The 22,231-nt window shown below is 53.3% G+C and overlaps 2 protein-coding genes across 11 annotated transcripts; both read left to right on the forward strand.

Annotated features, from left to right (window-relative positions):
• The first annotated feature begins 316 nt into the window (after positions 1–316).
• LOC308613183 (dual specificity protein kinase CLK2) lies at positions 317–14,390 on the forward strand. 7 transcript variants are annotated; one of them, XM_081226233.1, is made up of 20 exons: positions 333–596; positions 2,206–2,375; positions 2,954–3,182; positions 3,872–3,959; positions 4,313–4,379; positions 4,555–4,671; positions 5,482–5,648; positions 6,872–6,966; positions 7,607–7,736; positions 7,841–7,923; positions 8,084–8,163; positions 8,351–8,441; positions 10,570–10,647; positions 11,300–11,422; positions 11,509–11,629; positions 12,076–12,204; positions 12,650–12,809; positions 12,918–13,019; positions 13,545–13,662; positions 13,941–14,390. In XM_081226233.1, exons 2-20 carry the CDS (start codon positions 2,206–2,208, stop codon positions 14,085–14,087), a joined length of 2,295 nt encoding a protein of 764 aa, XP_081082359.1. In that variant the 5' UTR covers positions 333–596; the 3' UTR covers positions 14,088–14,390. The 7 variants fall into 7 exon arrangements, with proteins under 7 accessions (XP_081082353.1, XP_081082354.1, XP_081082355.1 ...); XM_081226227.1 differs by lacking the exons at positions 10,570–10,647; positions 11,300–11,422; positions 11,509–11,629; ... (3 more) ...; positions 13,545–13,662; positions 13,941–14,390 and adding an exon at positions 8,976–9,506 and having other exon boundaries at positions 317–596; XM_081226228.1 differs by lacking the exons at positions 10,570–10,647; positions 11,300–11,422; positions 11,509–11,629; ... (3 more) ...; positions 13,545–13,662; positions 13,941–14,390 and adding an exon at positions 8,976–9,506 and having other exon boundaries at positions 317–596; positions 3,875–3,959.
• Positions 14,391–14,930: 540 nt separating this feature from the next.
• On the forward strand, positions 14,931–20,828 carry ENTREP3 (endosomal transmembrane epsin interactor 3). Of its 4 annotated transcripts, none has more exons than XM_081226490.1 (12): positions 14,931–15,728; positions 15,926–15,982; positions 16,181–16,291; positions 16,399–16,518; positions 16,683–16,790; positions 17,340–17,515; positions 17,646–17,745; positions 18,083–18,152; positions 18,417–18,962; positions 19,560–19,628; positions 19,735–19,988; positions 20,079–20,828. In XM_081226490.1, the coding sequence occupies exons 1-12, from the start codon at positions 15,504–15,506 to the stop codon at positions 20,250–20,252; spliced, it is 2,010 nt and encodes a 669-aa protein (XP_081082616.1). In that variant the 5' UTR covers positions 14,931–15,503; the 3' UTR covers positions 20,253–20,828. The 4 variants fall into 4 exon arrangements, with proteins under 4 accessions (XP_081082616.1, XP_081082617.1, XP_081082618.1 ...); XM_081226491.1 differs by having other exon boundaries at positions 17,343–17,515; XM_081226492.1 differs by lacking the exon at positions 15,926–15,982.
• Positions 20,829–22,231: the final 1,403 nt, after the last annotated feature.

Genomic DNA, 22,231 nt, shown 5'->3' on the forward strand with positions numbered 1-22,231 from the left:
AACAACAACCCCTTCTTTTCAACCTCCAAATCTAACAAAACAAGCCACAGAAGTCTCATGGAATAGGTGGTAAAAGATCTAGGAAGGATACGGAAGGACACGAGGGGCTGAGGGGCGGGGCGCGGACCTGGTAATCCCCGACGACTCTCTCCCCGCCCCCATGAACTTCCGCCCTAGCACCTCCTCCGCTCTCACGGGCGGACTGCCGCGAGCTACGCGAAGACGCGCTGGCGTGCGCGGCCCTGGGGGCGGAGCTCAGGGGTAGCTGGGAAGCGACGCAGGACGTGCGTGCGTGCGTACGTGCTCGCTCGCGGTGGCGGCGGCGGATCGGAGAGGCCAGAGCCGGAGACCGAGCTGGGATCGGGCCCCGGGCGGGGGCGGTGCGAGCGGCGCCAAGCGGATCCTGGGGGCGGGGACGGAGCCGGGGCGGGCGGGACTGGATCGGAGCCCGGGAACTAGGCGGGAGGTCCCAGGGTCTCGGGTTAGGGGGGTGGAGCCGCACTTCGTCGCCGCGGGGGTGCCGGGACTCCGGCCTCAGTGCCGCCGCCATCACGGACTTCCTGTGGGACAAGCGCACGGGCCTCGCCGCCAGAACGGTGAGCGCGCGGGCTGGCGGGCCGCGGGGCCGCGCGGAAAGATGGCGACCGCAGGGCGGGCGGGAAGAAGATTGGATTGGGGGCAAGGGGTCGGGGCGAAATTAGGAGAGGGGGAGGGCTGAGAGCTGGGAAGTGGCAGAGGTGAGGAGTAGGAAGATGAGATGGAAGGTCGACCTGCCCTAGATGTATTCTGGAAGACAGGTGGGGAAGTTGGGAGGGATCAGAGTAGGAGAAGGGGTGATGGAGTACGGATAGGAGTGGTTCCAGAGATGAGAAAGAGCAGAATATCAAAGTTGGACCAAAGCCGGAAAAGGGGAAGACACCACCGTGTCACTTGGAGGATGTGGAAAGAGTTTTACCCTAGGAGTTATTTCTGGATTTTCTGAGTGAGAAAGAGAAAAAAAAAGATGCACAAGTTGAGAAAGGTTGCAGGCTGGAGATCCTTGGAGGAATGTGGAGAAGGACAGCCTGTGAGGGACTTTGGTGGCAGTATGTATATGGTGAGATGACATTTATGTGGCTGTGCTAAGCAAGGTTGGATTAACTGGGAGAGTCTTGTGCTTGCATCTTCTTGGTTTCCAACAAGCCCTGTTAGGCCAGGAATGAATCAAATGCCACCCTCCTCAGTTTGAGAAGTAGCTCAGAATGGGAGCCAGATGTTGGAGTCATGCCTTTTCCACACCTAATCCTACCCCCGCCCAACAAGACTTCTGTCCCTGGGCCTATGTAATTGCTTTCTGCCCTCCTCATCTTCCTGGATTGTGACAGTGATTACTCTCTGATTCTTTCCTTGAAGGAAAAAAAGGATTTGTGCACCATGCCATTCCAATTCCAATAACCAGAAGGTGGCCAGCTTTTAGCCAACTGGTGCTGATATTAATTAAAAACCAGTTATTCTGTACTTAGTAAGCATAAAAGGGGAGGGGCTGGATGGGAAGCTGACTGCAGCTTGGAGCCACATGTATTTAAAACCACTCAAGGGGGATTTGGCCAGTGATGTGAGAAATGATTAAGATAGTTCAAGGAGCCAGACCCAGATCCCTGTAACTTGCTTATATTTGGTTTATACAGCTATATGTAGAAACCTGGGAAACTGGATTCCTGCCTTCAGGACATGAATGGCCTATTTGGGGAGATAAGATACACTTTTAATGATTGTAAAGCATTTGTGATAATAGTCTGTAGTAAAGCATTATTTTGTTGAGTTATGAGGAACTTAGCGTGGCATAGATCTATCCTAGATACCAGCCAATGATGAACTGTTGCAGTCTTCATCAGTTACACAGTCTCAACTGTAATGAGCTGTGGCCCAGACCTGAGTGTCTTCATGAAGGCAAGTTTGAGGAAAATCAGAATAGAGCAACGAGCTGGGGGGGGGGGGGAAGATTCCTAAAGTTTTTGGGTAGAGTTAGTAGGTGAATATATATACTTCATTAAGGAGGACTTGTAAGCACAGAGGAAGACTGAGGAAGTTGTGAGTGGTTAAAAAAAAAAAGTAGAAATTGAAGAGCAGAAAGCAGCTTAGCATCTCTGGAGCAGCCAGTCCTTGGAGGGGACTTCTGAAAACTCAGAGCTCGCCCCACTATTGCTACTTTTCCTTCCCTTCCAGATGCCTCATCCTCGAAGGTACCACTCTTCAGAGAGAGGCAGCCGGGGGAGTTACCATGAACACTATCGGAGCCGAAAGCATAAGAGACGAAGAAGCCGCTCCTGGTCAAGCAGCAGTGACCGGACACGGCGGCGCCGACGGGAAGACAGCTACCATGTCCGTTCCCGGAGGTGAGGCTTCAGGAAGAGAAACTCACACTTGGCCCACTCACTTATTTATTTATTCAACAAAGATTTATTGGTTTCAAACTAAGTAGCTGGTGGAAGGTGATGCTCAAAACGGAGAACAAAATAACCCATTTACACTGTGGTGTTAAGAGTCTTATCACAGGGGAAGTATATAGTAGGGGGCTGAGATAGCATCCAACAGGTTTGGTTGGCAAGATGTGTAGTTCAAGGAAAACGTCCCAGAGAACGTGACATCTAAGCTTGTCTGAAAGACGAGAGAAGTGTCCCAGACAAAGGGAAAGCAAGTGCAAAGGACTAGGGGCTAGAGGTAACTAATGAGCTAATAGACAAGACAGAGGTAGGTCTCCATGGTTTTAATAACTTAGCAACATGCTCAGTGGGAGGGATGGGTTAGGGATAGTTTGGAGCAAAGCTGGATATCAGTCAGGAATACCTTAAAAAAGAAATGGCTCTTTATTCCATTGCATCACTGGAGGGGAGGAGGAGGCCCTCCCAGGGAGTTGTATGACAAGGAATGTGGCCTGAACAGATGCACTTAATGGGTGTTTGTTGTCCAACAGCAGCTATGATGATCGTTCATCCGACCGGAGGGCGTATGACCGGCGATACTGTGGCAGCTACAGGCGCAACGACTACAGCCGGGATCGGGGAGAAGCCTACTATGACACAGACTACCGGCATTCCTACGAATATCATCGGGAGAACAGCAGTTACCGCAGCCAGCGCAGCAGCCGTAGGAAGCACAGACGGCGGAGGCGGCGCAGCCGGACATTCAGCCGCTCATCTTCGGTGAGTGTCAGCCCAGGCCCTTCCTCTCCCCACTCTTCTTCAGCTCTCTGGGACCCTGGTAAGTGAGAAGTATCCTTGTTCTCATCTGAGCATTTGGGGCATGAACAGTAAGGTGGGCACTGAGTCTGTCTACTCTCTTGGAAGCTCTCCGACTCTTGGAGGGCCCTGGAATCTGCTTTGGAGATTGATGGGCACAGAGCATTTGTGAACCCCAGTGCCCTCCCTGGCATGCTGGGCTTATTGTGTTGGGAGCAGCTCCTCCACCCCCCAAGGCCTCCACTTTCTAATGGGGACCTTGCTTGTGAACTGCCTTTCTCCCCCATGTACTCCATGGCCCCGTCAGCAGGTGGGCTTGGGTGGGGGCAAGGGGAGACCTGTGCCCGCCTGGAAGGGCATCGTGTAGAGCATGGGGTTGTGGGTGACATTGGCAACGACACCACTTCTCTGCTCTGCCCGTGCCTCCCCCCTTTCCCATTTTGGTTTTGGGGACTTGGGATTATGCGCCGCTCTCTCTTCTCACCCCGATCCAACTTACTGCATCTGACGTGTTCCCTTCCACTGTCCCCCATCATCGTCTGTCCCCCCTGGCTGGGCGCCTGTGACCGGTGACCCCTCCACCACCCACCCCGCCTCCCTCCGGCCCCCGCTCCGACACCTGGCTTGCTCCGACCCCCCCCGCCCCCCGACAGCAGCACAGCAGCCGGAGAGCCAAGAGTGTAGAGGACGACGCTGAGGGCCACCTCATCTACCACGTCGGGGACTGGCTACAAGAGCGATGTACAAGCCAAATCGTAACAATCCTATAGCCTGTAATGGTCCCATAGCCATCCTAACGTCCCGAGCCAACCCAAGTCACAGCCTCTTTTGCCTTTTCTCAGTGGTGTTGTTTATCTGGGTGGTTTGAGTTGCTGTTGAGAATTGACCTCTGCTGTCCACTCCCAGCTCTCATGGCCCCTGGGTTAAAGGTGGTGGGAATCATGCAGGGGTTTTTTTCCCCTGTGACCATCTGTATCTGTTCCCCCTTCCTTCATCTCCTCACCCCAGGTTGCTGTACCCTTTTTTCTTCGAACTCAGCTCATTCCCCACCTTCTCTCCCTCCCTCTCCCCGACCCTGCTCTTTTTCATTTCAGATGAAATTGTAAGCACCTTGGGAGAGGGGACCTTCGGCCGAGTTGTACAATGTGTTGACCATCGCAGGTAACTGTCAGCCCCCCTCTGTACTCCACACCTGGTAGCCATAAAGAGGTAGTGAGGGTTATCTAGGGCTTTTTTGCTAATGAGCCATAGGTAGGATATCTTAATCCCCAGGCAGCCCTGTTCAGTCTGAGATGTTCTTGAGATTCCAGCAAAAGCCTCTCCTGCCATCCTATAGGGGCGGAGCTCGAGTTGCCCTGAAGATCATTAAAAATGTGGAAAAGTACAAGGAAGCAGCTCGACTTGAAATCAATGTGCTGGAGAAAATCAATGAGAAGGACCCTGACAACAAGAAGTAAGTGAGTGAAGGAGTATGTGGGGAGTCTGAGAGGCTCCACCCCTATACAGGAAAACCTTCCCGACCTGGACTAGACAGGCAGGGGAGTTGTAGACCTTCTCATCCATCCATCTTTTGTTCATCATCTTAGAGTAGTAGAACATTAGGGCAGGAAGAGAAGGTCTGTGACATTCTCTAATCCTTTCCCTTGTTTTCAGGGCAGTTAGATTGCTCTGCAGTTTGGCTCCGACCCAAGATGGCCTCAGTAGGGATATGCCCTGGAAATGGCCCTGAGACTGAGAATCAACATTTTCATCAAAAAATTAGTTGTGCTTTTAATACCTAGAACTATGCTAATGAAGCCACAGACATTTATGTGTAATTTTTCTGATCACACACATTCCATAATCCAAATGTAGAATAAGAGTATTAAGCAGAGACATAAGTAGGTATAAACATGGGCCCAATGATGGCTGATGGTGAGTGAATTTCAGGAGCGGGAGTTGGGGTCAGAATGCAGAAGTGGCAGTTTGACAGTATACGGTCCACACTGAAGCCTGGCGCTTGGCAGCTCCTCAGCAAATAGAACTTTTTTTAACTATTTAAAATGTTGCAGGAAAATGGTTTGAAGTTTCGCAGGTAGTACTTCTCTCCTTGGGTCTGCCAGAAAGGCCACTGCTTAGCTGAACTGAATTTTCTTGGTGATAATAGCTGGCATGTTTTTATACAAGTATGTGGAATCAACAGCTATGCAGTCCCTCTTTGTTGGAGGGGTGGTGGGCAGATGGGAGCTCATCAGACATCCCCTTCCCCCATCTCTCTTCCCAGCCTCTGTGTCCAGATGTTTGACTGGTTTGACTACCATGGCCACATGTGTATCTCCTTTGAGCTTCTGGGCCTTAGCACCTTCGATTTCCTCAAAGACAACAACTACCTGCCCTACCCCATCCACCAAGTGCGCCACATGGCCTTCCAGCTGTGCCAGGCCGTCAAGTGTGAGTGGGGCGGGCCGAGGCGGACTCTGGGGCAGCCCCTCCCTCCATTGGACCTCTTCTGTCTCAGTTGTGCACTGCTGAAGCCCCTAAACAGTCAACTCAATTATCTGCAGTTCTTTTATTCACTATCATGTTGACATCTCTTTCTCTTCTGACTTAACTCCTTCACTGATGTCCTTACCATCACTGATTGCTCTTACTCCACATTGAACCTAGCAGGAGCTGGAAGAGAAAGTGTTTGAAGTCAAAGCACCTAATTAACTCTTTTTTCCTTTATTCCCCTTCCTTGGGAAAGTGTAAGTCAGGCAGCAAGCACAAAGAGACAAAAAGATTCCTCGAGCTAGAGGTTTACATTTGTCTGAGCTGAGAATGCTCTCTGTTCGCAGCAAACCAGGCAAGAGCAGGGAGTAGTGCAGCCAAGGGGCCAGGTAGGGACTAGTACGTACTTCCTCTTGAGTCTTCATAACAGTACAGTTTCACAGAGTTGAATTCACAGGAGTCAGAGAGACACATGTCAAAGTCAGTGCAAAAATGCAACCCATAGGGAATTCCGTGGCAGTCCAGCGGTTAAGACTCTTCTTCCACTGCAGTGGGTGCGGGTTCGATCCCTGGTTGGGGAACTAAGATGCCGCGTGTCACTCGGTGTGGCAAAAAAAAAAACAAAAAAACAAAAAAACCCCGTAGCAAGCCATCTTTATACTTTGGTTGAGAAGTACATGTATATCTGATGTTAATAAGTATAGGGCTTCTGACGTGGATGGACCTAGAGTCTGTCATACAGAGTGAAGTAAGTCAGAAGGAGCAAAATATCGTATATTAATGCATATATGTGGAACCTAGAAAAACAGTACAGATGAACCGGTTTGCAGGGCAGAAATGGAGACACAGGTGTAGAGCACAAATGTATGGACACCAAGGGGGGAAAGTGGCAGGGGTGGTGGTGGTGGTATGAATTGGGAGATTGGGATTGACATATACACACTAATGTGTATAAAACAGGTAACAAGAACCTGCTGTATAAAAAATAAATAAAATTCAAAAATTAAATAAGTACAGGCCTTCTTAGACTAGGCATTTCGTTTGGATGTAGAGCAGAAAGCAGCCTAGTGCTTCTGGACCCGCCTTCTCACCAGCTTTGAGCTAGGTGACCAAGCCTGGGGTCAGCTGGTACCAGTTAGCTCTGGCCACTTGGACCAACCCTGACCTGGCCTTCTCCTCTGCAGTCCTCCATGATAACAAGTTGACACATACGGACCTCAAGCCTGAAAATATTCTGTTTGTGAATTCGGACTACGAACTCACCTACAACCTAGAGAAGGTAAGATGGACAGGGTCCACCCCTTGGTCAGTGGGCACAGGTGGCCATGCCACTTTGCCTTTCTCTTAGCCCTTTCTGTCCTCCCTTTTACTTCTTTCTCCCACATTTTCTGCTCTGGCTCTGACTGAGTAAAACTGCAGCACCAGAATAGTTGGAAGGGGAGAGATACAAGACAAATTGGAAGAGAATTTGGAAAAGAACCTCAGTTAACTTTCCAGTAGCGTGAAAATGCTTTCAAGGTTCTTGGTTTGGGCTTCCTTTTCTTTCTGTAAGGAAAGCTCATCTCCACTGACTAACTGGAGATCATGGAGATCTCAGCTAAGGAAGCTATTCCTCACTTTGCTACCTGCTATATATTTTCAGAAATACTGTACGCTAGTCACTTGGGTATACTCTTCAGATGCATAGAGACTTGCATGCTGTTCCACAGTTATTCCTAAATCATCTTCCTCCCCCACTCCTAAAGTAGTCTGCTGGCTATGGGGGTGGCTGTAAAGCAGAAGGCATGTGTGGGAGCAGGCAGGAGGTCAGAGTTGTTTTTTTAAGGCTCAGAAGCACTTTAGAGAATAGTGGTAGAAGCTCGGTCTGTTCATTCTCAGTCTCGGTGCAGAGGTTCATGTTCTTCCTGCTTTGCTCCTAGAAGCGAGATGAGCGCAGTGTGAAGAGCACAGCTGTGAGGGTGGTAGACTTTGGCAGTGCCACCTTTGACCATGAACACCATAGTACCATTGTCTCCACCCGCCATTACCGAGCACCAGAGGTCATCCTCGGTAAGGGGGGAAGGACAAGGTTGTCCAAGTATGTGAGGGGGTGTGGTGGTGAGGATAGGGCCCCCTGAGCCTCATAGTACCTTTTCCTTCCCATTCCTACCCAGAGTTGGGCTGGTCTCAGCCTTGTGATGTGTGGAGTATAGGCTGCATCATCTTCGAATACTATGTTGGCTTCACCCTCTTCCAAGTAAGTGGTGGGGTGTTTTATATGACCACTAGGTATTCTCCTACCTAATTTCCTTGTCTGCTGAGGAGCTGCCTGCTCACTCCACATTGCTTATCTCCTTGGCGGCCAGACCTCAGCATCCCCTCTCGGTCCCACGCTCAGTTCTGTCTTTGTTTCCCAGACCCATGACAACAGAGAACATCTAGCCATGATGGAAAGGATCTTGGGTCCTATCCCTTCCCGGATGATCCGAAAGACAAGGTGAACCTCGAGTGGGAGGGACTGAACCCTTTTCCTTTTCTCTCCGCAAAGTTGGTCTCTATCACATCATTTTCTTTTTTCTTTGACACCTGCCCTCCCCTCAGCTACTCTTGAGATGAGGGAGTAAGGGAATCATCCCACAACAAGAGGAACCTCCTGATTCCTCAACTTCCCCCTTCCCCTCTAGGAAGCAGAAATATTTTTATCGGGGTCGCCTGGATTGGGATGAGAACACATCAGCTGGGCGCTACGTTCGAGAAAACTGCAAACCACTTCGGGTGAGCCGGGCTGGGAATAAATTGTGCCCACCACCCAGAGGTCACTTCCTTCTTAAGGTGTTTTGCCCCTGGAATGCATTTCACAAGCAGAGGGTTAGGAAAGAAGGGGAGGAAAACTGAAAGAAGACATCTTTGTTGATAGAAGAGAGATAAGAGGGAGTGGTTTTATGGAGGGAATGAGGTTAGACAGCCATGTTTTTCTTGAGCCAACCAGAGATGAAAGCAATGTCCTGGATTCTTTAGGTCAGGCAAAAAAGAATAAACTGCCTTTGAAGAGGTTACATTTTACTGACAAGCTAAAGAAGATTCATGAAGTTGACAAGGATATACAAGTAGAACTTTCAAAGAGTATGAAGGAATAATTGTGCTAGTGGGAAGGTAGGGTGAGCTGTGACATCAGAAATGGTCACGGTGTGGTCATTCATAATGGTAGCAAGCAGAGCCGTGGTCCTTCAGGATTGAAATCTAGGGCCTTGAAGAACGCAGGGTTTGTAAGGCATCGTGCCTCACCTTTTTCCTGCCCTCCACCACCAGCGGTATCTGACCTCAGAGGCAGAGGAACACCACCAGCTCTTCGATCTGATTGAAAGCATGCTAGAGTATGAACCTGCTAAGCGGCTGACCTTGGGTGAAGCCCTTCAACACCCTTTCTTCGCCCGCCTTCGGGCTGAGCCACCTAACGCCAAGTTGTGGGACTCCAGTCGGGATATCAGTCGGTGACGATCAGGCCCTGGGCCCCTCTGCCACTCTAACAGCAGTGGGTGTCCAGTCCAGGACACTGGTGCTTTTTTATACAAGAGAACAGAGCCGGAGCCCACTCCTTCCTCCTGGCTCCCTATGTACCTGTGAATATGTGAAATAGTGTAAATATGAAAGAACTTGGACCTATCACTTCAACCCCTGCCTTGTACATAATGCTATTCCATCTCACGCTCTTCCCACCCTCACTTGCCCCTTCACAATTGAGTTGGATAGGGGCAGAATGAGGTAACCAGATGGCATCTATCCCATGTTTTATAAGGAATTTTGTACAGTCTTTGTGAAATAAAATGACGTGCTTCATCTGACCCCCATCCCTGGAGTTTGAGGTTTGGGGGTGCTGGGGTGGAGGGATGAGAAGATTGGCAACGAAGGGAGTCCCATCTTATCCTCCAAAATTAACTGTAGTCAGGTTACCAGTTTACCTGTCCAGTTTGTCTCAGGAGGAGAGTGGTGGTGGGTAACATTTCTTGACGGTGAGAAGGGTTATCTGGAATGATAAGGTTTGAGAAGGAGGTTCGATTACTGTAGCTCTTAGGCTGGGCCCCAGGATAGAGCCCGAAGTCCAGATAAAAAAATTTTTTTCAACTGGGCTCCTGGGAGAGTACCACCACCGGTCGGAAGACCCCGGTCGTATGTCTCGGAAGACGAGGAGGGACCGGGATTCTGACGCGAGGCCTGCTGGGAGGTGTAGTTCGTTAATTGAGGGAAGTCACGTGGGGAAGGGGCGGTACTTGGCTACTGAGACTGAGTGAGAGGTGTCACGTGGGGCACTTCCTTCTTTGCCTTTGACCGAGACGCAGGCGCAACCCTCCTGCTGCTGCGGGGATCCTTGTGACCCTTCCGGTGTGTAAAGCCAATCCGTGCACAGAGAAGCGGGGCGGACCGAGAGGAGCGGAGGGAGCTCTGAGAGCCACTGCCGCGGCAGGGGCGTGGAGGGCAGGGGGCGGCCCAAGCCGAAGTTGCAAACATGGCTCAAAGCAGAGACGGTGGAAACCCCTTCGCCGAGCCCGGCGAGCTTGACAACCCCTTTCAGGTGACTTGCGCCGGCCTCTTTGGGGCAGCTGGGGTGATTTTTCGAGTCTAGAGGGTCGGGCTAACTTGTATTCCCGTTCGTGACATTTGACCCGAGGAAGGGCCGCCACGTGGGAGTGACGACTACTACAAACCAGTGAGCATCCTGGGGGGGCGGGCCCTGCCCCTTAAGGAGCTGGTACTGGCAGTGTGGCGTGAAGGATTGGGGCAAATATGGGGACAACAGCGTGGCCCCCAAGCTGCAGTCCTTGGAGCCACAGCAGTTGAGAAGAGGCCCCTGTGAGTGCCCCCAGAGGCACCAGGTGCCAGCTGAGCCCCAGATCTTTGCCCACAGGACCCAGCTGTGATCCAGCACCGACCCAGCACGCACTATGCCACGCTTGATGTCTACAACCCTTTTGAGACCCGGGAGGTGAGATTCTGGGAGCACGGGCGGGCGAGGAAGGGTGGGGTATGCCAACAGGCCCACTTTGTTGGGGTATAGGGGACTTTTTTGCACGCAAAGGAAGAAACACCGTGATCTTAGCTCCCTGAGAGAGGCCAGTCTGCCATGGGATGCCTAATCCTAAAGACACTAAGGCCAAGGATCCATCAGTTTGAGCTCTAAATGTCAGTCTTGGGAGGACCTGGAGTCTAGCAGGGCCTGATGAAGACCCTGTCTGGTGAGCCTTTTTTGAAGAAGAAAAGGGATGGGGCCGGTTGGAGTTGCGGAGAAAACAAACCATGTTTAGGTATACAGTTAGAAAACAAGGGATAAAGAAGACTAGACCTGTTTGTCTCACTGCAATAGAAAAAGGTAAGAGTTTTTAAAAGTTTAAGGAGGTTGATACGGTAGATGAGTGCTTTGAGTCCTGGGTAAGGAACTCGATGTGAGGGGTTATGAGGGCTGCTGCAGGTTGTAAAAGAGTTCTCTGATACAAACACAAGAACTAGCTTTCTAACAACTGGGGGAGGGGCTGCCACCTTAGGTAATGAGTTCTAGGTCTAAAGGTATTCAAATAGACTCTAGATTCCTGTGTTACGAAGGACTAGATGATTCCTAAGGTTTTTTCCAAACTCAACAGCCACCACCAAGCTATGAGCCTCCTGCCCCTGTTCCGATAGCTCCACCCTCAGCTCCCCCTTTGCAGTCTTCGAGAAAGCTCAGCCCCACAGAACCCAAGAACTATGGCTCCTACAGCACCCAGGTAAAGGGGGTGTATGGGTAGGGGTTGAGGAGAGGGACCAGCCCTGGGGTTCAGGACTCACATTGGCCTCTGCTCATACTGGTCAGGCTTCAGCTGCAGCAGCCACAGCTGAGCTGCTAAAGAAGCAGGAGGAGCTCAACCGGAAGGCAGAGGAGTTGGACCGGAGGGAGAGAGAACTCCAGCATGCTGCCCTCGGGGGCACAGCTAGTAAGTGGGTCCTTGATACGGTTGGGGAGGGCATCTGACAGGTTCGAAGTCTCAAAAAAAGACCTCAGAGCATGGGCACTGGAGCCAGACTGCTGAGTTTGAATTTGGGTGCTATGTCTTATTAAGGGTGAGCTCTTAGACAAGTTATTTAATCTTGAGTGCCTCAGTTTCCTCACTTGTAAGATGAGAGTAATGTTTGTACCTGTTTGACAGGATTGTTGTGAGGATTAAACAAAGTCATCTATACAAAATGCTGGGCACAGTGCTTAGAAGTTGTAAGTCATAATAAACACTCAGTATTAATATAACTTTTGCCACTGGCCCTTGTTTCTCTGAACCCTCAAATTGGAAACAGAAGAGAAGACCCGGAGGTGAAAGGAAGGGGGAGTGATTTGTTGGTCTCTGTCTCACTTGTGAGATCCTCCTGCTCTTTTTGTGCCTTACAGCTCGACAGAACAATTGGCCCCCTCTACCTTCTTTTTGCCCAGTTCAGCCCTGCTTTTTCCAGGATATCTCCATGGAGATCCCCCAGGAATTTCAGAAGACAGTATCCACCATGTACTACCTCTGGATGTGTGAGTAGTGAGAAGCCTTTTTGAAGGAAAAGTACAGGTAGTAACTTGTACATCTTTCTTTTCCTGGAGCGCACTCACCCAGAACTAGACACTTCACCTATCCTCAGCATTTGAGTTAAAGGCTCATTTCTCCAGGAATCTTCCTGGATTACTCCTTTTATAGTATTTAGAACTTATTCTCCAGCCTTCTGGCAAATGTATGTTCTTGCCCTCTCCCCCTTCCCCCTGTCCTTATGCATAAATGTATTCTGAATCCTTTAAATGTCTTTGCCAAGGGGATCACACATGATTGAGATTTGCTAGTTCTGTCTCCCCTGCTGAGGATCCTGTGAAGGCAGAAGCCGCCTTCCTCTCCTTAGTCTGCCACATTTGGTGAGGGCTGTGGGGTGGGCTTCTAGGGAAAAGAGCTTTCACTGACCCATCATCCTGTTCCTCTAACCCTTAGGCAGCACTCTGGCTCTTCTCCTGAATTTTCTTGCCTGCCTGGCCAGCTTCTGTGTGGAGACCAGCAATGGCTCAGGCTTTGGGCTCTCTATCCTCTGGATCCTCCTTTTCACCCCCTGCTCCTTCGTCTGTTGGTACCGCCCCATGTATAAGGCTTTCCGGTAAGAAGGGGGAGTGGGGGTGGTGGCAGGGAGGGGACTTGGATGGGTCCCATTCTGCTTCTCCAACCCTAATTCTTTGCCTACACTTCCCTTTCTTTCTCTTTGCAGGAGTGACAGTTCATTCAATTTCTTCGTTTTCTTCTTCATTTTCTTCGTCCAGGATGTTCTGTTTGTCCTCCAGGCCATTGGCATCCCAGGTTGGGGGTTCAGGTCTGTGAGGCTGCCATCTACCTTCACCCCTTCCTCCCACTCCTGTAGACCAAGTCAGCCTTGGGTACTGGCATAGGAGTTGTTCAGAAAAAGGAAATGTGGTTTTTATCCTTGGGAGGTGCTAATTTAACCAGAGAGACAAGATGTCCTCCATGATAGAGAGCCCAGACACAACTCTCAGCAGACATAGATTAAGGGAAAGATGGCTGTGGTCAATCTGAAGAGGCTTCCTGGAGGAGACATGTGTAACCATGGTTGGAGAAGAGGAAGAATCCTCAACAGAAAGGTCTGTTTGGAGTGAGGATGTCTGGAAGAGCTTGGAGAGCTGGGAGCTGATCGTTCAGAAGCTGGGATTAAACTGTGAAGAGAGTAGGTGTAGTTTGGGATTGCGGTGCATGGAAAGCTGCCAGACTGACAGGAAAACGGCCCCTGGTGGGAAGACATAACCAGTGGAGAAGCTGGGGGGATAGAGACCCAGCTGTGAGCAGCCTCCCTTCACTTCCATATACTTTCCCCTCCTTACAGTGGCTGGATCTCTGCTCTGGTGGTGCTGAAGCCCAACCCAGCTGTAGCTGTGCTCATGCTGCTGGTTGCCCTGTTCTTCACTGGCATTGCCGTGCTGGGAATTGTGATGCTAAAGCGGGTGAGGGGCTGTAGATGGGGCCAGGAGAGTGAGATCACGTGTCCCTAGGGGCATGGGTGGAACATTCAGGAGCAACTGGGGAGGGCCAGGCTGACAGACGGGTTCTCAGCTAATGGACCTGGGAGGCGGGTGTTGTGGGGTATGTGTGGGTGTGGGTTGGTAGGGAGCCACAAGGGAAAAGCTAGAGCTGCAGGCTGGTGAGTGGTGGTGATGGCGTTAGATTGGAGTGGGATAACAGTGGCCAGAACGTGCTGTAAAGTCTATGTCTCTACTTGCAGATCCACTCCTTGTATCGCCGCACAGGTGCCAGCTTTCAGAAAGCCCAGCAAGAGTTTGCAGCTGGTGTCTTCTCCAACCCTGCGGTGCGAACCGCAGCTGCCAGTGCAGCCGCTGGGGCTGCTGAAAATGCCTTCCGGGCACCGTGACCCCTAACTGGGATGCCCTGGCCCTGCCACTTAGGGGAGGTGACCTAGCCCCCATCCCTGAGGTCTCTGGGACTTGATGAGACGTCACTACTTGATGTCTTCACTATAGTGCCCCCAGTCTCACAGCCATGACTGCTGAACCTGACTTAAGGGTGTGGGGAGCCCAGTGTGACCCAGTCACTGCTTCCCTCCCACTCCCCTTCCCCCCATCAGGCCACACTGCTGCCACCTCTCCACACCCCAACCCAGCTTCCTTCTGCTGTGCCAAGGCTGTTGCTTCGGTTATTTAAATAAAAAGAAAGTGGAACTGGAACACAAATCACCCCGTTTCCAGAATTTTAATGGGAACTAGGCATTATGGAAGAGAAAGTGGAGGAGACTAGAATGGAAGCAGAATGTGGACTCCAGAGGGAAGGTCTGACCTGGCCTTAGTGTAAATGGAGAGCTCTCGGGGATGGGACGGCGCGCAGGAAGAGGGAGGGAAGTCCACGAGGAGCTGCCAGGGAGCCCAGCTCCCTACCCCTCTCCGTTAATGACAGGGAAGAAGCCGCTACTTCTGCTGGGAACACAGCAGGCCGAGGGGCCTGAGAGGCTGGGTGGGGCTCAAATGGGAGCCGAAAGCGTTGTTAGCTCCCACGGCCAGCTGGCCCTGCAACCCTGCCTACTGCTCCCTCCCTCCCTCTCCCCTTCTCCCTCTCCCTCCCTCCCTCCTTCCCTCTCCCCCTCCCACAGGGTCTCTGGCGGGGACTACAACTCCCGCGGTGCGCTGCGCTGCGCTGGCCCTCGCACCATGCCCCTCCTCCCGCACCATCCCATCCCCATCCCCCGCCTCCAGTCCCGGACCTGCTGCAGCCGAGCCGGGGGAGCGGGGGTGTGGTGGGGAGGGGAGCGGGGCTGGCGACCCAGGAGGCGGCGGCGCCGCCGCAGCCTCTCCCCACCAGGCAGCCTCGGATCCCACTGGACACTGAGGGCACACCGACCGCGCCTTTAGAGTCACGCCGCCTCTCCCCTCTTCTCTAGACTTCTTTCCCATCCTTCTCGCCTTCACCCTTCCCACCCTTCCCAGGGTTCCGGACCGCCGCCCTCTGTTCACTCCCGGACCGGCCCTTCTCGGCGCCTCTCTTCTCTAGGGAGATGCGATGAGCCGGTGCCCCCGCGTCCTCATTGCCGTCCCGGGCACGGTGCCCGTCCAGTGCCCGTGGTGGGGAGGGAGCACTCCGGGGCCCCTCCGTGACGCCCCTCCCTTGGCCCCCTCCTCAGCTGGAGTCCCCGGGCCATGCCCCGGGGGACCCAGCCAGGGAGTGGGGTCTAGAGCGAGGGGGGTGGAGAGGAGGAAGGACGGGGCCTCGGGCGCCTCTGAGATGCTCCCAAGCGTCAGGGGGGGCCGAGCGAGGCTCAGGCAACCGGGCGGCAGGCATGATGCCCTCGCCTAGTGATTCCAGCCGCTCGCTGACTAGCCGGCCTAGCACCCGGGGCCTTACCCACCTCCGTCTCCACCGACCCTGGCTGCAGGCTCTGCTCACGCTGGGGCTGGCTCAGGTGCTCCTGGGCATCCTGGTGGTCACCTTCAGCATGGTGGCCTCATCTGTCACCACCACCGAGAGCGTCAAGAGATCCTGCCCGTCTTGGGCTGGATTCTCGGTGAGTTGGGTGCACAGTTGTTGGGTGGGGGAGGCTCCTCGGGCCCCACCCCTCCACACCAGCTGCCAGTCCAAATCCTGGCCTCTCCTCCCTCTCCTGGTCCTCCTCCTCCTTACAGAACTGGGTGCACCCTGTGGTGAGGGGCTCACTCCGGTGCCTCCCCTGTCAGGCTGAGCCTGTGCCCACTCTATCCCCAGCTGGCGTTTTCCGGGGTGGTTGGCATTGTGTCTTGGAAGCGGCCGTTCACTCTAGTGGTAGGTGCCAGGGTCTGATGCCCACGGGGAGGCAGGTGCCCAGCACCTTAGGGGATGCCTATTTAAGCCCTCCAAAAGGGAATTGACTCTCCCATTCATGCTGTCCAGGCACAAATGTCTGTGAAGGAGGGTGGCTCCATCTGCGGTAGAGGGTACTCTTGGGGTCCCAGCCCTGAGTCTGTGCCCTGTTTCCCCCAGATTTCCTTCTTCTCCTTGCTTTCGGTGCTCTGTGTCATGCTCAGCATGGCTGGCTCTGTTCTCTCCTGTAAAAACGCTCAGCTGGCCCGAGACTTCCAAGAATGCATCTTGGTGAGATTTGAGGAAAGAGAGCCTGAGAGTGCTGGTTGGGGGAGGTGTGCAGGACAACCTGGGCTTGTCCTGATTCAGGCTGCCTCACCCTCTCCACTCCCACTCAGGACGGAAAGGTCTGTGTGTGCTGCCCTCCTGTTCCTCTACTGCGGCCCTGTCCAGAGTCAGGGCAGGAACTGAAAGTTGCCCCTAACTCCACCTGTGATGAAGCCCGAGGGGCCCTCAAGGTGAGCATGCACCCCCCCTCCCCCCGTCCGCCATGCCTTCCTCTCCCACCATCTTCCTGGTTCTCACCCTTCTGCCTCCTGGAGTCCTCACAGGCCCCGAGTATGTGGGGTTTACTACACCCCAGGCGCCTCTCACATCCCTCTCTCTCTCTTGCCTTCCCCAGAACTTGCTCTTTAGCGTCTGTGGGCTCACGGTTTGTGCCGCCGTAATCTGTACTCTCTCTGCTATTGTTTGCTGCATCCAAATCTTCTCCCTGGACCTTGTGCACACGGTGAGTGGGGAGCCGGGGTCAAGGCCGATAAGGCAGGATGTGGGCAGGGTGTGTGTGCTGGGATTGGGCTTGAGGGGTGAATACAGTGCTGGCTTTTGAGCACCAGGCACTGTGGGTCACCTATTAGGCATGTCTGTTGCAGGGATATTTAGGGGGTCCAAAGGAGAGTGAGGAGAGAAATGACAGGGAGTAAGAGAAGTACGTGATGCCAGTCTGGGGGCATTGAAAAGTGGGACTAAAAGTTGGGCGGAGTCAGGAAGGTCTTAGATGGGGGTGGGGATAATGGGTTGATGTTCTGGTGGGGACAGAGAACAGATAGTGATTTTGGGTGCAGAAAGGTCCATGTAGAGGAGGACTTTCTAGATGGGCAGGGCAAGAGCTGAAGGTCCTCGGCTGGGGCAGGGTTAGAGGAGGAACTGGTTTTGGCAAAGGGGCCAGAACTGAGCTTCTTGGAGGGGGTGGGGCCAGAAAATGTAGATGAGAGAGGAGTTTGGGAGCCAAGGAGCTGTATTCCCAGAAACCAAGTTTGCTGACTTGCTTGCTCTCCAGCAGTTGGCCCCTGAGCGCTCAGTCTCAGGCCCTCTGGGGCCTCTGGGCTGTACATCCTCGCTCCCAGCCCCTCTCCTACACACCATGCTGGACTTGGAGGAATTTGTACCGCCTGTGCCCCCGCCGCCCTACTATCCCCCAGAGTACACCTGCAGCTCAGAAACAGATGCACAGAGGTGAGGCCAGGTGGAATCTGGGGGGAAACTAAAGAAGGTGACTGGGGCTGAGGCCGGGGATTGGTGGGGAGGGATCTTTTTGGAATAGGAGTTCTTTCCCAGGCTTTGACCCTCTCCCTCATCCTGCCAGCATCACCTACAACGGCTCCATGGACAGCCCGGTGCCCTTGTATCCTACTGATTGCCCCCCTTCTTATGAGGCCGTCATGGGGCTACGAGGAGACAGCCAGGTGAGAGCAGGGCTTGGTGTGGGCTGGGGAGTCAGAGACAGAGCCTGAAAAGCTGGGTGAGCTGCTGTTACTGGATAAAGATAACACTAGTTCTCATGATCTTTATGGCACTAGCACATTCACTGTCATCTTTGATCTGCCTGATAGCTTGGCGAGGTGGTGGGGGGGTAAGAACTGTTGTTTCCATTTTACAGATGTGGAAACTGAGGCCCACATAAGTGACTTGAACAAAGTGACAAAGCTGGACTGGAATCTAGGTCTCTAGAGCTCTGTCCAGCCTATGGGATGGCCTAATCAGTGTGTAGGGCTTGACCCTTGACCCTTGTGTCTTCTGCAGGCCACTCTGTTTGATCCTCAGCTTCATGATGGCTCCTGCATCTGTGAGCGAGTGGCCTCCATTGTAGATGGTGAGCAGAAAGTGGGGAGGGTGGACAAGGTCTGGGATGCCTGGGATAGCAGAGCTGGGTGTGGGGGGCAGAGGGGGAGAGACGAGACCGAGTTGGTGGTTGAGGAACAAATGAGGGCTGGGGCTTCTTGCAATCCTGGGCTTAGTTGTCTCCTCTGAGATAAAACTGGAGGCAGGATGGCCCGCAAGAGGCTGGGCCTGAGAAAAGAGGAACCGCCTGAGCCGGGCCAGGCTGGTGCTACCCGGCAGCCCCTACCACCCACAGTGTCCATGGACAGCGGGTCTCTGGTGCTGTCAGCCATCGGTGACCTCCCGGGGGGCTCCAGCCCGTCGGAGGACTCGTGCCTGCTGGAGCTGCAGGGCTCCGTGCGCTCCGTTGACTACGTGCTCTTCCGCTCTATTCAGCGCAGCCGCGCCGGCTACTGCCTCAGCCTGGACTGCGGCCTGCGGGGCCCCTTTGAGGACAGCCCCCTGCCCCGGCGGCCCCCGAGAGCTGCCCGCTCCTATTCTTGCTCTGCCCCCGAGGCCCCACCCCCGCTGGGTGCCCCCACAGCTGCCCGAAGCTGCCACCGGCTGGAGGGCTGGCCGCCTTGGGTGGGACCCTGCTTCCCCGAGCTGAGGCGGCGGGTCCCCCGGGGAGGCAGCCGGCCAGCTGCAGCCCCTCTCCCCCTCCCCCCGGCTCGCCGCTTCAGCGATAGCTCAGGTTCCCTCACCCCACCGGGGCACCGGCCTCCTCAGCCGGCTCCCCGACCACCGCTGCTGCTGCCACGGTCCCACAGTGACCCGGGCATCACCACCTCCAGCAACACCGGTGAGCCGCCACAAGGTTCAGGAGAGGGCAGGCACTGGGAGTTAGAGGGCCAGCGATACCCACCAGGATTTGGGACACTGTTGAGGTCCCTGGGGAGGAAGAATGGGTGAATTCACTCCTGCAGTAGACACTTCTTATGTCCCCTCCTAGAAATACATCAACAGTTTAATGGCTAAAAGAAGAGGATTTGGTTTTTGGAACGCAGTCTTACAGTTCCCAGCTTGGGCTAGTTACCTACCCTCTCCAAGCCTCAGTTTCTCACCTGTAAAACAGGTATAATAACAGTACCTCACCATAGGTACTGTGGAGTTACTGAGGAGAGATGCAGGTCAAATGCTCAGCCCGGGCACAGAAAGTGTTTGTCGTTACCATTACGTGCCACGTACTGGAGACGCCGCAGCAGGGCACGATAGCGCCTTAGTCCCTGATTTGGTGGATCGTACCATCTAGTTGCTGGCGGACCTGAGCAGAGATGATGCCCCCTTGGTTGGGCATGGGGTGTGGAAGCTGGGCTTGAGTTCTCAGGAGGGCCGTGAGATTGGCGGGCGCATCCACTGAGCGCTCCCACTCAGTCCCTGTCTCTCTCTTCCTTCTCAGCTGAATTCAGGGACCTTTATACCAAAGTGCTTGAGGAAGAAGCTGCTTCCATTTCCTCTGCAGATACAGGTGAAGCATATGGTTGGTGCCCAGGGAGCAGGGGGTAGGGGAGTGCTGCCTGGCCTTCTCTGCACCTCCCATTCTACCCACTCTCCCTCTCCCTCTGTCTCTCCAGGGCTCTGCTCTGAAGCCTGCCTCTTCCGTCTAGCCCGTTGCCCTTCCCCCAAGTTGCTACGTGCCCGCTCAGCCGAGAAACGGCACCCTGTGCCCACCTTCCAGAAGGTCCCCCTGCCCTCAGGCCCTGCACCTGCCCACTCCCTGGGGGACCTGAAGGGCAGCTGGCCAGGCCGGGGCTTGGTCACTCGTTTCCTCCAGATGTCTAGGAAGGCCCCAGACCCCAATGGGAATGGAGCCCATGGACATAAGCAGGTAGAGTGAGGGAATCCAGGGAAGACACCCAGGAAAGCCTGGTGCTTCAGGTGGGGCCACACTGATGCTCTTTCCTGTGGCCCCATCTAGGTGCCCCGGAGCCCATGGGGCCGGCCAGGCCGAGAGAGCCTCCACCTTCGCAGCTGCGGCGACCTCAGCTCCGGCTCCTCCCTGAGACGCCTCCTGTCTGGCCGCAGGCTGGAGCGCGGCACCCGCCCCCACAGCCTCAGCCTCAGTGGGGGCAGCCAGGAGACTGGGCTCTGACCTGGGCATCCTCCCACACTGAACAGATCCAGATGAATGCTGGGGCCACAGGCACCAGCTGGTTGGGACCAGCAGCCTCCAGCACCCCCTTGCACTGGCTGACACAAAAAGAAACCTGCTGAACACCCCCAGAAGTATCCCTTTCCCTCCTACCTCTAGGGGCTCCTGCTGCTTGCCTCTGCCCCTCCAGCCTGGGGAGACCTTCTGTCCTGCGCTGCATGGGTGTTCAGGCTGTGCGGAGAGATGCCCCTGCTTACAGCGTTGGAGGAGGAAAATAAAGTCCTGTTCCTCCAGCATGAGAGTGACTCTCTCTAATTCACCACGGGCCCTGTGGCCAGGGCAAAGGCATGTCCCAGTTGTTCGAGCACAAGGGGCTGTACGCCTGTGCAATGGGGTGGTGAGGCATGAAGGGTCAGAAAAATCTGGGTGGCCTCTCAGCTCTGCCACCTTTAGCTGCATGATCTTGGGCAAGTTATTGAACCTCAATTGCCTGATCCTTAAAACATTGTGAGGACGAAAGTTTGTAAAGCTCTTAACACACTAAGTAAGGCTTCAATAAATTTCAGTTTCCCCTTCTCTTCTGGTTCATTCTTTGTCACTATTGAAATTTATTCTAGCATCTCTCATAGTTATGAAAACTCTCAAGACGCTGATTATCTATTGCCAGCTACCACACAATATCCCTGCCCCTTTTCATAACCAAACGTTTTTTCTCTTCCTTCCTTCCACTCTTGAACATCCATTCTCTCCTCGCCCATTCCCATCAGGCTTCTTCCCCTACCTCTCCCCAGGCACTGCTCTTTTTTTTTTTTTAATTTTTTAATTTTAATTTTAATTTTATTTATTTATTTTTGGCTATGTTGGGTCTTCGCTGCTGCACGTGGGCTTTCTCTAGTTGTGGTGAGCAGGGGCTACTCTTTGTTGCGGTGCCCAGGCTTCTCATTGCAGTGGCTTCTCTTGTCGCGGAGCACGGGCTCTAGGCACGCGGGCTTCAGTAGTTGTGGCTCGCGGGCTCTAGAGCGCAGGCTCAGTAATTGTGGCGCATGGGCTAAGTTGCTCCGCGGCATGTGGGATCTTCCTAGACCAGGGATCGAACCTGTGTCCCCTGTGCTGGCAGGCAGATTCTTATCCACTGCACCACCAGGAAAGCCCCCAGGCACTGCTCCTGACAAATTTTTCAGTAAGCAAAAAAGTTAGACCCACTGGCCAATTCTCTGCCTGCATTTCACTTGACCTCTAAGAAGCATTTAACCCAGATAATCAGCATCTTTCCTCTTGAATTTTTCCCATTCTTGTCTTTGAAAACATCATACTCTCCTAATTTTTCTCCTACTTTACTGTCTTGGTATCATTTGTCAGAGTTCACACCTCTGCCCAACCGCTTAACACTGGAGGGCTCCAGGGCGCTCCCCTTGGCCCTCTTCTTTTTTCTACGTCCAGTCTGTAAGTGGCCCTATCAAGATCCATGGCTTTAAAGGCCATCTATGTGTTCGTGGATAACTCTCTCCTTTACCTCTCCATGAGCTCCAACCTCCAAGCTGACATCTTTGCTTGGATATTTAATGCGCCTCTCAGACTCAACATGGCCACAATGGAACTCTTGATTCCCACCCCAGCACCTGTTCCTCTTCCAACATTCCCATCTCAATAAGTGGCACCATCATTCACCTAGCTGCACTTTCTATAAGCTTGGGAATCACCCTCATTTCTTCTTTTCCCTCATCCAACACATCTGATCCTACCTTGAATTCATCCATGTCTCACCAGCTACCTAGCCCTAGTCATCACGCTCTCTCCCAAACTCTTGATCTATTTCCATTCTTCCTACAATCCATTTTCCACTCAGCAAAGTGCTAAGAAATCATGTCATATTAAAGTTCTGCCTAAATGTACTGGCTTTCCACTGTATTTAGGATAATCTCCAAACTCCTTATGAAACTATGGTCAGGTACAACCTGGTCCACTCTGCTTCAGCCAAA

Source organism: Mesoplodon bidens (assembly GCF_964165515.1).
Source record: "Mesoplodon bidens genome assembly, chromosome: 2".
NCBI lineage: Eukaryota > Metazoa > Chordata > Mammalia > Artiodactyla > Ziphiidae > Mesoplodon > Mesoplodon bidens.